This window comes from Gossypium hirsutum, chromosome D10, assembly GCF_007990345.1.
Source record: "Gossypium hirsutum isolate 1008001.06 chromosome D10, Gossypium_hirsutum_v2.1, whole genome shotgun sequence".
NCBI classification, from domain to species: domain Eukaryota; kingdom Viridiplantae; phylum Streptophyta; class Magnoliopsida; order Malvales; family Malvaceae; genus Gossypium; species Gossypium hirsutum.
In genome coordinates this window covers 58,336,768-58,352,278 of record NC_053446.1, presented here as the reverse complement: position 1 = coordinate 58,352,278, position 15,511 = coordinate 58,336,768, and the positions used below count along the sequence as shown (strand labels likewise).

Below are 15,511 nucleotides of genomic sequence, written 5' to 3'. Positions count from 1 at the left end.
ACATCATTCGTACTCTTCAAATACCGGTTAGTTTATTCCACACTCGTGATAGGCTTATTTGGCATTATGAGAAGCATGGTATTTACACCGTTAAGTCTGCCTACCGTCTCGCCTTTAATATGTTTGAGAGTACCCGTTATGTTGTCGTCGATGGGCCATGGCTTAAATTATGGAATTCTACCCTCCCTCCAAAGTCAAAGATTTAGTTTGGCGCTGTCTTTGTGGCCTTGCCGCCTCGTTGTCGATTAGCCGAAAGGGGCTGCATGGTTCTGACTAGTTGTGTGCGTTGTGGAGGGCAAGAGAATGTTGACCATGTTTTTCTTTCTTGTCCGATAGTGGTGGCTATTTGGGGGTTGGCGGGTGTTGTTTTGCCTGTTTCGGGGGTTATTCAGTGGCTTTCTGCTTTGGTACATGGTTCCAACAGCGGCTATATTGAAAATGTTGCTATCATCTGGTGGAGTTCGTGGTATTTTCGAAACTTGGTCCTTTGGAAGAATGCGGTTACGGATGGCCCTCAAGTCCTCGCCTTTGCCACTCGGTTTTGATCCGACTGACATGCTTCACATGTGGGTCACGGTCAAGTGCAATTGCCGCCCTCCTTGCGGCAAGATGCTGTCGATCGGTTCATGGTCACCACCTCTAGCGAGAGCCTTTAAATGTAATGTCGATTCTGCTCAACAGCAGACTGAGTTTGCTAATGTGTTGCGGGATGCTCAAGGGTCATTTGTCAAGGCTTTCTTGGTTTCCTGTCCAGCGTTATTGTACCCTCGGCTAGCTGAGGAGTTTACGGTTCGGGAGGCTCTATCTTGGCTCAAATCGGAGGGCTATTTGCAAGTGATTCTTGAAGGTGATTGTCTGGAGATATTTTCTGCTCTTTGTACGGCTTCGCCAAACTTTTCAGAATTTGGAGTTCTTTTAGAGGATTGTCATTTCTTGCAGACGTATTTTCAAAGTCTCACGTTTGCTAGCTTCGACGGTCTTCCAATCGGGCCGCTCACAAGCCTGCACGAGCCTTGTTTCATGCGAATTCGTCTATTCTACTATTCCAGCATGTATTTCCGATGGTTTACATTCTGAAGGTATGCTTAACTCTGATGTGGAGGAGCTTTAGGCTCGGTGCATGAGATAAGCCTGATGGCTGAGGTTTAGTTTACCTTTCTTACTTGAATGAAGATTTGACTTTAAAAAAAAAAAAAGCAAGTATGAAACAAAACAGTATTAAATGAGAAGGAAAATGATTGTACATTTTTAATTGTTTAATGTCAATTAATATTTTCATCTTAAAAAAAAAATTAAGATAAGTAAACTCATATAACTAAGTTAGCCTAATAAATCCATTAGGGGTAGTGTGTGTCGCAAGATAGGGAGCTCATCCCTTGTGGAGTCACCACCTTTGTGTCCTAAGTAGTCTTAGCTTGACTTGAACTCTACCAAATTATTTAATTAATGCTACTTCAAATAAGAATATAACTCTAGCATATATCCTTCTATAAGTACGATGCTGTAGTCGAAATTGAAGAATATAAAAAGAAGTACTTGAGAAAACTCTATGAAAATATAGTGAAAATTTTATTTGATTAATTTTCTTGAGTTTTGATTATAGATTATACTCCCTCAATAATTATAATTCAAGTCTAGAAGTTAAATTTTCGGTTTGGCATAGACATACCCTCTCGGAAGTCTTAGTTTTCATCCAATGTTTGGTTGGTTAAGTTAAAACTAACTTTTTAAGCATTTGAAAGTTTGAGAATAGTAAATAAGATCATTCAATTGAAAGCTTGAAGATTTTAGTCTTTAATTCGAGTTGATAAAAAATCCAAGCATCTCTTAGAACCCCTTTGCGTTCTGAACACTCTCACGAGCATTGAAACACATATACTTAATTTGATCAAATTTATTACTTTAGATATCATGATAAAAATTTCTTTAGAAAAAAAAAATCTGCTATGTCAAATATGACTTTTTTTTCTAAATTATTCTCCAACACGTAGATGTCTAGCCAAAATACTATATCAACTGGAAAATCTTAAAGCTTACATAGATGACATTATAATGATCTTGACACGATATTGAGATTGACTAAAAATCTTAAACCTTAAACTAAAAAACATTACAATAACCCAAAAACTTTAAATTTCAAATAGACTCCACATCTATTTTCAAGATAATCTCAAATTTCTAATGCCCATTTTTCTAACACAAAATACCTTAATTTGACATTTAGAAAAGATATATATATTATATTTAATATAATATTATCCAAACATTACAAAAACCTTAAACCAAAGCCCTTTTAATTAAATAATAAAAATAATTTCAATTTAATTCAAATATTTAAAATGTAAGTATTTTTGGTATGTTGTTACTCTTATTACAATCATTGTTATTGTCATTATACAATTTGATTGCGTTGAAAAATGGTGATGATTTTGTTGCATGATAAAAGTAATAATTGTTTCTAGTAGCGGAGGTAGAAAATTTCTTTTAGGGGTCGGAATTAAATTATATATTTTTACGATAATAAAAATATAATTTTATTATTTTAATAGTTTATATATTTATAATTTTAAAAGAATTAAATTAATTTTTTAAGAGGGTCAAAGTGTAATTTTATCATTATTACTTTAAAATTTTATAATTTATAAAAGGCCTAAATGAAAATTTTTCTATTTTAAGAATATCAAATTAGATAATAATTCTTTTTTCTTACTATACTTCATAATATTTTTAAGTGTGACATAATTGATTTATATAAATATAATTTTCGCATTTTTTGAATATGATTTGTTGTTTTTAATAGGTTTAATATAATATTTAATAAATGAAATTGACTTTTTTTTTTTTCATTTGCTACTTAATATATTTTGGGTTAATTTAGGATTGGAATTTTACTTTTTTTTTCTTAATTTGATACTCAATTTTTTTTCTTTTTTTTTGTCTAATTTGATATCTAAACTTGTCAAATGTTATACATGTTACTCTAATATATTAATAATGTTATTTTTTGTGAGGTAGAAAAATAATCAGTGTATGATCTAGATGTGGCAGATGACATGCTATTTTATTTTCGTATTTTAAATATTCAATTACTTTTGGTTTAATTTATTTATTTCATTTTATCAATTTAAAATAATAATTTTTTTATTTTGGATTTTTAAGTTTTTTTTTCTTATTCCATATTAATTTGTTAAGCATTACTCTATACAAATTCTTTAACACCGTTAGTATTTTAAGGGTAATTTGTTAAAATATAACATTTAACAAGTTTAGTACAAAATTAAGAAAGAGTGTCAAATTCAAGTATCAAATTGGACTCAAAAAAATTTGAAGTACCAAATTAGAAAACAGCATCAAGTTAAAGTACCAAATTAAAAAAAATAAAGTACCAAATTAAGAAAAATTGTGAAGTTCAATTACCAAAGTTATATTAAACCTTTTTAATATAGCCACTAATGCTATGTTTGGTGCTGAATATTTTTTTTTTTCACATGGAATTAATTTATAACTAATTCAATTGATAATATTTAACCTATCATGACTTATTTTTAACAAAAAGAAAAAAATTTCACTTATTTTGAAAAAAAATTATTTTTTTACAAGAATTTGTACTTATCTTTTTAATTTTAATTGTTTTATATCTAACTATTGTAATACATATATAAAAAAAAAACTTTTTCCTCGTAATCAAGGCACTAGTGCATGCGTATCGAAAACAATAATCGATAAAAATATTATTAGGTAATTGATATTTTGATAAATATTTTCGACCAAATTTCACTCTGAAATGACTTTTCAAAAAAGAAAAGATATAAAATAACTTCATTCATGTAACTTTCAGAGTGTAAAACAAAATGGACTTTTTAATTTCGCTCGTATTGTCAATATACCGATTACCAAACAATTATTCAGATAAGATTGCTAAAATCCAATTATAGACCAACACAAAATCAAGGTAAAGCCTATATATCAGAAAATCTTTTACACAGAACCTGTTGAACTGAAAAGGGAAGTGTCATGTAATAATATTATTACTCAGAACACACTTTTTTGTTCATGATGACAGTATAAAACAAGAACAATCTAAATGTTAGCCAAAAATGTGAGAGAATAGCAAGGGCTCAAATCTTCTATTGGAGTCACTTTAAGGATCAAAATGAAAGATAGTGTAAAATGCTTACTTCATCACACTTTGCTGCCTGCCATCAGGAATTGCAAACAAAACCACAGGCTTTGAAGATCTAGTAAAGGGCACATCACATCTGTAGTAGCCTTTCCTCTCCAGCTGCAATATCTCTCCTTGCTTTAAATTGTGCATGTTGGAATCTCCGATGGCTGCGATCTCCTTTTTCGTACATGGGTTTAGTGCATCTAGGAAATCCTCTCCTTCTTCCAGCTGCATTCACAACAGATAAACCAAAATCCATGAAGTTCTTACTAACCACCATAAGCTTTGACTAGGCACCAAATCATCCTGGCCAGACAAAGGACTACAGTATATGAAACCCCCACCCATGCAAAACCCCAGAGAATATCCCACAATCCAGAAGAAAGACTCCGATAAATATTTGGGTTCAACTTTTAGCACATGATTGTCAACAAATAACATTAACCGTAAGGTTAGTTTCTACAAATTCCGCAAATGATTTACAGTGCAGCCATGTTGATTGCATATGAGATTACAAACAGCTATGTTGCTACAACTCTTCATTTTTCTTGAGGTCCAGCCCATATCTAGATATTGATATGGAGATATGACCCTCAAACTACCCTCAAAGTACATAGAAAACTGTTAAAAAATTGAATATAATCATGTCAAAAACATTTTCCTATTCGACACTCTTACCACAGTCCAAGTAACATATACAAACAGGTACATATGCATGATTACAGTTCATGCATAAACATTAACATCTATGGTTTTTGGCATAAAATTGGAAGAGAAACAACCCTGAGAGGAAGTTAGAATAGCAATCATTACTACTACTTTTGAAATCTACACACACATGGGAACAATATTCCTGTATTTAGCTTTGTGCAATTCCATGTTACATGAACCCCAGTAGAGGTATCCAATACAAGTTATGTATTAGAGGGTTTTTTCTCTCCTTTCAACTAAAATTTTGAAACTCACAAACTGTTAGAATGTATCCAAAATAGGGGGTAATACGTTGATACATTCATAGCCTTAACCCAATGGCTAAAAAAATATACTTTTATTCTCTAGCATTATTGCCTCATATTATTGAATAAAATTAAGTTTGGGCTTGTAAATTCTATCTAATACATTGAAAGGGTTATTGAATTTATATTTTAATGCCGATTCAATGTGATGCAACAACAGATTATTAACTTTAGAAAAATGCAAGACAATACCTTCTTCTTTGTTATTAGATAGTCAAACTCCACCAAGGAAAGGTTAACCAGTTCATTTGTTTCTGCTAGCCACGTGAGCTTTAACTTTGTTGTCTTGACAGATCCTTCAAGATGCAAAACTCCTACTAACTGAGTTATGTTTCCATCCTGACCCTTAATGATTTCTTTCACGATGGCATTTCCCCAATCCATTAAGGTTACCTCCTCATCCACTGAGATGCACTCTGCATCAGCATAGTCTAACCATATCCTCTTTGTGTATGTAGTTGCCTTCTCTCCAGCACCATCATATTTCTTATGCCTAGGGATAATGCGAACAAATGGCTTATCAGGACCATTAGTTAAGGTCAATAACAAACGTCGTTCTTCAATCACTGCTGTATGCCTAGGACAAACAGGATCAATGATCTTCTTATTAAGGGTCCAAAGTTTGTCCCATTCCATAAGATTGAGATTTTTGGATGCCCCCTGGAACAAAAGGATGAAAAAAATTAATACTCCTTGGAAACAAAGCTTATATTCTAAAGCAAACTATGACACTCCAAAGAACATTGAGTCACACAATGCAAATGAAGCTATTAGGAGAAAGAATGCAGATTCAAAATTGTATGAGAAGATGAAACAAAGGCTAATCTAAGCCTATAACAAGGAAATAATCAATCAAAGGCTTTGATTTGTATCAAGAAAATAGCCATGCAAACTTACTTGTTCCAAGATGAATTGAATCAAGGCCTCTATTTTCAGACCTCGGCGAACAATTCCTTGGACAGTTGGGAAACGGGGATCATCCCATCCGTCTACTTTACCGTTTTGCACAAACCAGAGTAGTTTACGCTTGCTGAGAAGTGTATAGACCATGTTCAATCGACTAAACTCATATATATGTACCTTTCGCATTCCCATATCCTCTTGAATCCTATGGTATTGAGCATTGCGATCATGATACTCACTAGATCGGAGTGCATGTGTTATACCTTCTTCAGCATCAACAAACGGACAAGCAAAATCATAAGTTGGGTATATTTTGTACTTGGATCCAATTCGATGGTGGGGAACCGGATTGCAGCGGTAGTACACGGGATCCCTAAGAGATTTATTTGGGTCTTGCATATCTAACTTCCCACGAAGGCAGCATTGCAATCCCCTTTCAGAGCCAGCAATCATTTCCTTCCACAACTTCAGATTTTCCTCAATGCTGTTGCTCCTACATTTTGATTCAATGCCATCCATCCTTTCTTTCTGCATTTCCTCACGTGGGGTATCATCCACATAGGCTTTCCCCTCTTTTATCAACTTTTCAGCCAAAGCCATTAACTTTGAAAAGTAATCTGAAGTATAGGTGATCTTTTGATACTTGATACCCAATGTCTCAACATCTTTTATAAGATTTTCTACAAACTCATTGCTTTCTTTTGTGGGATTTGTATCATCAAAGCGCAAGATTACTTCACCGTGGTACCTTTGAGCAAAGTATTGATTTAACAGAGCTGCTTTAGCGTGCCCTATATGAAGAAAACCGCTTGGTTCAGGAGCAAATCTCAATCGCACCTTTCCCATCTCAGCATCAGGAAGATCTATTTCGGAGGATGACCGGCTACCGGCTTTAGCCTTATCAGAACTATCCCCGGTCACATTCTTTACCTCTTTCGATTTAGCTGCCACTGGTTTTCCCAATCCTTTTTTGCCAACATACAAAGCGATAACTTCCATCAAGGGATTGCTGTATTCTGCAGAAATAGAATTGTACCAACGAACAAGGTTTGGGTACTTGTTCGACTTCCTTATGCTTTCCCATCTCTGCCCAGTTCCTATAAAGTACAGAATATTTGTCATATTTGTTAGGCATGTTTAGATGGAAAGCATTAAGAGACTACCTTGAGCAAAATGCAGTCCAGTATATAGGAATAGAAGATGGAATCAGTTACAGGCTAGTTAGTTTAAGCCACTTTCAGAAAGGCAAATGATAAGAAAAAAAAGCGGCATGTCATTTTTGGTCAATGGTCAGGGAATATATTGAAAAATAAGATACAATGCATACATTGTAAAAGGCGAAAGTAGGTTTAACAAAATAGCTCTACGTAAGATAACAAGAAGGATGAAGTTTTAACTTTACCAGCAAGCCCTGACCATATAGCTATGTCAGCAATGGAGAAATAATGAGAAACGAAAAAGGTACGTTTCTCCAAATATACCTCCATGTATCCACAAGCATTGTCAAATTCTGAACCACACGAAATGGTAGGAGTGTACTCCAGCCACTCATCAATCTGAGAAAACAAATGAAAATATATTATTATAGAGAAACGCCATAGAAACAAACTCAAAATAACACTATTTTATCTATAAAACCTAAAAGGAAAAATAGTGAGAAAACAGAATATATGCAGCGAATTAAAGGAACATACTTGGGCAGCATGGAAAGCATTGTCACCATAGAAATTAGGAATGGGAGCCAGACGACCAATATAACGAAGAATTACATAATTTCCATGCAACTTGAGCCTAATTATTGCAAAGGAACAGAATGGATAAAAATTTTAAAAACAAAAATCAAAAAACTTAAAACCTAAATCCCAAGTCCAAAATCCTAAAAATGAAATGAAAACTAAAAAGAAAGCTAAAAGAAAGTACCCATTAGAGAAAGACAGAGTGGGTGAAGACGCAGAGGATGAAGTCTGAATAGGTAAATCAATTCCCGCAATCTTAGCGGCGGAGATGATGGAAAGTGGAGGGCTATCCGGTGGAAATGATAATAGTTTCAACCCTGCTTCCTTCATATTCAAGGAAGGGGAAGGACAGGATCTGCAATTAATTAAGAACAAAAGTTTCAATTTATGTAGAAAAGAAATGGAGTACATAATTGTAAAAAACTACGCTACAAGTAAAGCGATGGAATCTTAGAAAAGCAATTACCAAGTTAGATTACACTGCTGGTAAAAGGAATTCAAAACCCACGAAACCCCTTGAATTTCTGAAACTTGAATGGAAAATGATGTGCAAATGAAGCTCGAACAAATGAATGGCGGGAAAGGGTAGGTCAAGGTCGCCGCCGACAGACTGGCTTTACCGACGGCGGTAGCTTCCGCAACGTCGACAGAAGAAAAAACAAGGGGTGAAAGGAGAAGAAGGGAGAAGGAAAGACAAACGACAGTGGCGACGGTAGCGACAACGAGTTTTTTCTTTTTGGAGGGAGCGGCCGCTGAATGGAGAAGAAAATAGTGGTGGGAAAGAGAAGAAAAGAAGAGCTATTAGGGTTTTCAAATTTTTTAGGCTTAATGCTTAATTTAGTCCTGAACTATACCATTGTTTTTACTTTAGTCCTTAATTTTATGTTCGATAAATTGAAAAATTATGTAGTGTTATTTGATACATTACAAAATATAATTACACGGTTTAATAAATTTACTTTTTAAGTATTTAAAGGATTTATGTTAAAAGAATAAAAAATGAAAAAAGTTTGTTGAAATAAATGAATTTTTTTGGCATAATATCAAAAATAATCCCTAACGTTTAACTTCACACTTTATTCATTAAAAAAAATTAAAAAAAAAAACGTAAAAGCCAAATTGTTTGTTGACTAATCCAAATGCACTAAACTCAAAAGATTGTCGAAACTTTTCGGGATTTCACCAATCAAATTGGTTATCGTCATCCATAAATACACCCATTTCTTTAAGAAACTAAATTCCCAAGGTTTTTCCATGGCGGAAAAGCCATTATAAACCAGACCCAGAATTTCAAGATTGGACAAATCACCCATTTCTTTAGGAAATGTTCCATTGAAAAGTTGTTGGTGTAAATATAACGTTTGGAACAGTGGTAATCTCCCAAGACTGGGTGGAATATTCCCAAAAAAATGATTACTATTAATATCAAGGGAAACAAGAGTTGATAATCAGTGAATATCATCGGGGATTTCACCAACAAAATAGTTTTGAGAAATGTTTAGGTATTGAAGCTTTAAACAATTGTAAAGCGTAATAGGGAATTCCCCAGGGATGAAATTCAAGGAAAGGTCGAGGAAAGTGAGGTCTTTGAGGTCACATATCCACGGCGGAATCGCTGTCATGATGTTTTTGTCACCGAGGTAGAGTTTGGTGACGGAACCGACGGTGCAGGTTATCTCCGGCCAATCACAAGGCGAAGATGATGAGTTCCATGAAGAAATGGACGGTGGATTGCCCACTTGCTGCTTAACGTTGAGAAGAAGGGTTCATTCATTGTGGCGTATGGACTGTGAATGAATCACTGTGATGAAGAAGAAGATGATGAACAAGAACAGAAATGTGAAACCGGGTTTGAGACATGTGGCCGTTCATCAGTTTGGCTTGGTGACAAAATAGTATTTAATTTAAACTGCCACATCAGCAGTTAATGTTCATCGTTAGCACATTAACATGTTCGTTAAAAATAGATTAATTTGATAAAAAAAATAAGCATTAGGGGTTAAAGTGCTCAAAAAAAGAAAGATAAAAGGGTCAAAGTGAGGAAACAGTCAAACCATAGGAATTATTTTTTGCATTATGCCAAAAGTTTTTACATTAAGTGATAAATAACTCCTTATTTACTTATTATTTTTCACACTATTTCATTGAAAATATTCTATGTGTTTATTATTATTATAGATCAAACATACTTAAAAAGTTAAATCATTAAAAATATTAATTTTCAAATAAATTTACTTTTTTTTCAATGAGTTACCAAATAATATGCTGAGTTTTGAGCCAAATCTAGTATGTATCTTCTTTTATATTCTGTATCTTTTTTCTTTATAATTTTAGTTATCTATGTCTATATCTATATCTATACCATATAAAAAATATTTTTATTGAGTTGATGACATCCATAATTAGATCTCAACTTAATTTTTTTTGGTAGATAAAGAGAAACATTTCTTCCTAATGTTGCCATGGAATCAACAACCATATTTACTGTATATGAAGTAAATATCACCTTCACATGTCAATCCCTTACTAACAGTTTTCTGATGATTCGTGCCAGACTTCCTTCTGTCTCATCTATCTGACCATTAAGCATATTGACTGCAACTAAACAATCACTTTCCACCAGTAATTGCTTTACACCTCTTTTCCAAGCTATACCCAATCCATCCATGATTTCCCATAGTTCCGCATCAAGTGTAGAACAAACGCCTATGTTCTGATCGTAACCAGTAACTCATTTACCTTGATGATCCTAAAACAAACCTCCAGCAAAGGCTTGACCAGTTATCAAGTGCCTTGATCCATCCATATTCAATTTGCACTAGTCGTTGGGTGGCGACTGCCAACAATTAAAAGACCTTGCCGGGTCATTCTGTTGATTTCTCCTATTGTTCGCCAATGTGACTAATTTCGCGAAGACTATAATTCCAGCCACCTCAATCGAAACCTCACCAAATTCTCCATTGAAGAGCGAGCAGTTTCGTCGTTTCCATATTCTCCAAGCTATAATCCCAAACAAAGTGTTCCAACAGACACCTTAAACAATAGCCTTGTTGAAATCTAAAAGATTTGTTATCAACCATTCTTTTAAATTCATGGAAAAGAAAATATCCAACTTGTCTGGTGGTACAAATTTTACCCAAACATTTCTAGCTACCAAACAATCTCTCACGGCGTGCAATAGTGTTTCAACCCCACTCCCATATAAGCCGCAAAAATGGCTATCAGCCATTCCCCTTCTGCACCGTTCCAAATTGGAGAGGAGTCGGTTGTGTAATAGAAGCCAAATGAACTGCTGAACCCTTTGAGGAACATGCAAATTTCAGATTAACTTCCACTTCCCAACTTAATCATTAAATTATCAAAATGTGCTTATTATAATAAAGTAATAAATATTAATTTGTGAGTATTTTTTTGTTTTTTTATATAAAATCAATAATAATAAAAATACTTGCCTACAATAAGATTTATTTATAACATACACACTCCCAACTTTACTATTTCAACCAAAGCGAAATTTAATTTTTATGCCAATTTTTAATAAATATATTATATAATTATTTTCACTCATATTGTGAGCGTGACATAATTTAATTATAATAAAATTTCTTACTGAGTTTAATTTGACACTAACTCAATTAGCAAATTATAAATAAATCAAATTTATATAACCTAACTATTAATAAAATTATTAACAATATTTTCTTCGTTACCTTACGAATTTATATCTATCTATACTTATATTAAGCTTTTGATTAAATTATTGTCACGAGTCAACTTAACACCAATTTAATTTAAAAATTATTAAAATACCATTAAATTTACAAAGTAACAAATTTAATATAAAATAATATTGAGATAAAATTTGAGCTTAGTACATATGAACGGTTTAACTTCACCATTTCAACCAAAACTTCACTTGGTATAAAAAAAATTATAAAAATATTTTTATACATATAGTTTTTTCACTAGCAATATAGGTATGCCATAAACTAATACTAATTATTTTTTTTTCAAATATTATTGTTTATGCAATTTTATATTATTTCTTTTATTTCTTTTGTCCATATAGTTGGTGTATCATCATTTTCTCACCCATTCATTTATACACACATAAAACTAGTTTACATATTAATCTTACGTTGTACTTTATTAATCAGGTGTTCATCTTTTTTAGAATTAGTCTGATACCATTGTACCAAAATAAAATTAGTTTGCATATTTGTGTAGTGCATAAATTGATTATATGCTATATGAAAAATATTTAATTAAATCACATTTTATATTTAAATATAATATATTTACACAAAAATATGGTTTTGAAATTAAAAATAATAGTTGATAACTAAAATATTACAAAAAAAACCATTTACCAATTCTAATAATTTAAAATTAAATAATTAAAAAATTACTTTTTTATAATATATGAATTATATACAATAAATAATTAGATAAATTTAAATAGTTCAAAAAATATATTTTTAAAAAATTAAAATATATTTTAATTTGATTGGTTTTGACTGATGAATGCTTGATTAATGCTTGATCAACACAAGTCAATATCGGTCATCACTGGTCAGTGCCGATCTAATTTAGTTTGAATAATTTTTGGACTCTTTTAAATTTATACTAGAATTTATCACACCTACGATGTGAGCGAATGAAATATTTTATTTTAAAAATATTTATAAAATTATTTTAACAAATAATTATTGGTGGAGTGGTAAGATATTTTCATATGAATTTTTTGGTTTTGTGTTCGATTCCCAAATAATCTTTTTTAGTTATTTTATTTGAATATTATATAAAATTATGAAAAGACAAAAATACCATTATAATAATATTGATTATCCTTTAAAATAAGGATATTTCAATAATTTACAGTTAAGTTGGTGTCGAGTTGATTTGTGATATCAACTTAATCAACCATTTTATATTATATATATATTAATTTTGATATAATTTTTAAAATTTTATATAATTATTATATTATAAAAAAATTTCTTAATTTTTTTGAAATTTATATACAGTTTTATTTTTTTTGGATAAATAATGACTTAACAATGTTTACATGGCTTGGCAACTTTTAATATCAAGATGTATTGAGTGTAATGATAAAATACATTATACCGTAATAAAAAAATTTATATTTGAGTTCCAGATATAACATTCTTTATTATTGTGAGAAGAAATGTCCACGAATTTTAAAATGATTTAATAATTAAAATTCCATCTACCACAAAAATTAATTTTTAATAAATAAAATTAAAATGTTAAATTTTAATGACTAAATCATAGGATTAATCATTAATCTCCTTAGCCTGAAGGATAAGAGCATTTTTCTTGTGTGTAGTGAGACCATGTACGGCATCAAAATCTAAGTCTTCCCTGTTCATCCCATTCGGCATTTCCCAATCAAACTTGTACAAAAGATTAGCAAGGCCAAGCTCCACTTCTGCAACTCCCATGTGCATTCCAGGGCAAACCCTTCTACCCGCACCAAATGGTATGAGCTCAAAGTTTAGCCCTTTGTAGTCAATAGAGCTACCGATAAACCTTTCAGGACGAAAGTCTTGTGGATTTTCCCAAGCTTCAGGCTCTCTTCCTATTGCCCATGCATTCACATAAACTAAGGTTTTGGCAGGGACTTCGTACCCACCGATGCTGCACTTTCGACGTGTTTCTCGTGGTAGTAACAATGGAGCTACTGGTTGCAATCTGAATGTTTCTTTTATTACAGCTTTTAGGTATATTAAACCTTGAACATCATCTTCATTTACAAACCCTTTTTCCCCAACCAAATCCCTCACTTCTACTTGAGCTTTCTTCAAACACTTTGGGTTTTTCATCAAGAAGCTCATGACCCAGATCATAGTGGCCGCAGCTGTGTCTGTTCCAGCAATAAATATATCCTGCATAAAAAGGAAAAGTAAAAGAAAATAAGGTTGTATATACGTAAACTGTGAAGTTAACGATAGAAGTTTTGAGGGAAAAGGAAATGACCATAAGAATAGCTTTTATGTGATCTATGGTAGGATCAAATGAAAAATTATGATCCGTCCTTATCCGTAGTAACACATCAACTATGTCCTCTTGCTCTGATTTTAGTTTATTTGAATCAAGATGTTCATCAATGAGTTCTTGAAAGAAGGTATCGAATTCTTTAAAAGTTGTTTCAAGACGATTAAGAAAACCCATAAATCTATCCGCCCAACCCATGAAAGGAAAATAGTCAGTAAAGCAAAAGCTTGAAAGTATGGCTTGACTTTCTTTAAGCAGCCTATGGAACCTGCTTCTTTCAATTCCTTGTTCGTCATACCTCTTGCCGAAGCCTACTCTACAAATTATTAAACTGGAAAAGCACATTATTGCCTCACTCAAGTTGATAGGCTTAGAATCAATGGAGAATTGGCATATTTTCTCAATAAGGCGTGCAACTTCGTCTTCTCGGATATGTCGATTCTTTTGCACTCTGCTAAAGAGATGTACAACACAAACTTTCCTCATCTCACGCCAGTAGTGATTGTATGGTGAAAAAGACAAGTCAGAAGCATTGTAAGATAATTTGCGTGCAGCACATAGATTAGGCCTGCTGCAGAAGTCAAGGTCATGGGTTTTCATAACCTCTTCAGCCATTTTTGCCGAAGAAACCACAAGGGTTGGCCTAAATCCAAATCTCAGAAACATGAGGGGACCGTATTTTTGGGAGAGTTTATAAAGAAAAAGATGAGGGGCTGAGTTATCAAAAATCAACATATGCAAGTGACCAATCAAAGGAAGACTTGGAGGGCTTGGGGGAAGACGATTAAAACTGCCATTGTTGCTAATCCTATGTTTTAGGAGAACGAACAACAAGAAGGGAAGAGCTAGAAGAAAGATACTCACAAACAGTGCTATTGCCATTGTAACTTCTTTCTGAAACATGAGAGAAAGTAGGTCCTTTTATCCACACTTTTTATATTTCTTAAATATTTGATGCACTGTATAAATCTCATAAAATATGAGTAAATAATAAATGATATCTTATTATTAAATAAAATAATAAATAATAAATAAATTTATAAATAAATACTGATAATTTAATTTAAACATAATTAAAAAATAATTAATTTAAATAAATATTAAAATCTTAAATTTTAAATTTGAAATCTTAAACCCTTAAATTCAAACCCTAAATTTGAGAATATTTATTTTTTTTAATTTAATGATAATGTGTTATGTTATTATTCACTAATGGTGCTTGAGAAATTATACATCGATAATGCATCAAATATTATTAAATTAAATCACCATAAAGGCTTGAACTTGGCAGCTTTTCTCACATTGAGACTTAACTATTTTTGTCCGAATAAGGCTTGAACTTGACAATTATTCTCACATTGAGGTTTGAACTAAGCAACTGTTCCCACATTGGGGTTTGAATTTTTTATTGTTATCAAAGTTAGCCTTTAAACTTGGCAATTATTTTCACATTGGGACTTGAATTTTTAGGGTTTCCAAGGACTAACTTGGACAAAAAAAGTTTATGTCTCAATGTGAGAACAATTGTTAAGTTTAGAGTCTAACTTGAATAAAAAAAAGTTTAATCTCAATACGGAATAATTATTAAATTCAGAGTCTAATTTAAATTAAAAAAATTATTAAACCAAAATTACCAACTTAAAAGCCAATATTACTCCTTCAATACATATAAA

At 32.2% G+C, this 15,511-nt stretch overlaps 2 protein-coding genes across 3 annotated transcripts; both read right to left on the bottom strand.

Annotated features, from left to right (window-relative positions):
• Window positions 1-3,992: 3,992 nt before the first annotated feature.
• Window positions 3,993-9,688, bottom strand: LOC107915745 (glutamate--tRNA ligase, cytoplasmic). Of its 2 annotated transcripts, XM_016844885.2 has the most exons (7): window positions 8,287-9,688; window positions 8,005-8,175; window positions 7,779-7,875; window positions 7,487-7,640; window positions 6,079-7,181; window positions 5,374-5,841; window positions 3,993-4,393 (listed from the first exon to the last, which is right to left on the bottom strand). In XM_016844885.2, exons 2-7 carry the CDS (start codon window positions 8,148-8,150, stop codon window positions 4,175-4,177), a joined length of 2,187 nt encoding a protein of 728 aa, XP_016700374.1. In that variant the 5' UTR covers window positions 8,151-8,175; window positions 8,287-9,688; the 3' UTR covers window positions 3,993-4,174. The 2 variants fall into 2 exon arrangements, with proteins under 2 accessions (XP_016700374.1, XP_040959362.1); XM_041103428.1 differs by lacking the exons at window positions 7,779-7,875; window positions 8,287-9,688 and having other exon boundaries at window positions 8,005-8,145.
• Window positions 9,689-13,051: 3,363 nt separating this feature from the next.
• On the bottom strand, window positions 13,052-14,799 carry LOC107915746 (cytochrome P450 83B1). The gene is made up of 2 exons (XM_016844886.2): window positions 13,821-14,799; window positions 13,052-13,729 (listed from the first exon to the last, which is right to left on the bottom strand). The coding sequence occupies exons 1-2, from the start codon at window positions 14,739-14,741 to the stop codon at window positions 13,118-13,120; spliced, it is 1,533 nt and encodes a 510-aa protein (XP_016700375.2). The 5' UTR covers window positions 14,742-14,799; the 3' UTR covers window positions 13,052-13,117.
• Between the last annotated feature and the right edge of the window lie 712 nt (window positions 14,800-15,511).

Excerpts from the sequence above, each read along its gene's own strand:
- LOC107915745 (XM_016844885.2), bottom strand. The coding sequence starts at position 8,150 with ATGAAGGAAGCAGGGTTGAAACTATTATCATTTCCACCGGATAGCCCT. Across the intron at positions 7,641-7,778 it reads ATGCTTTCCATGCTGCCCAA|ATTGATGAGTGGCTGGAGTA; the intron begins GTATGTTCCTTT and ends TTGTTTTCTCAG. Across the intron at positions 5,842-6,078 it reads TTCAATTCATCTTGGAACAA|GGGGCATCCAAAAATCTCAA; the intron begins GTAAGTTTGCAT and ends CTTTTGTTCCAG.
- LOC107915746 (XM_016844886.2), bottom strand. The coding sequence starts at position 14,741 with ATGTTTCAGAAAGAAGTTACAATGGCAATAGCACTGTTTGTGAGTATC. Across the intron at positions 13,730-13,820 it reads ACATAAAAGCTATTCTTATG|GATATATTTATTGCTGGAAC; the intron begins GTCATTTCCTTT and ends CTTTTTATGCAG.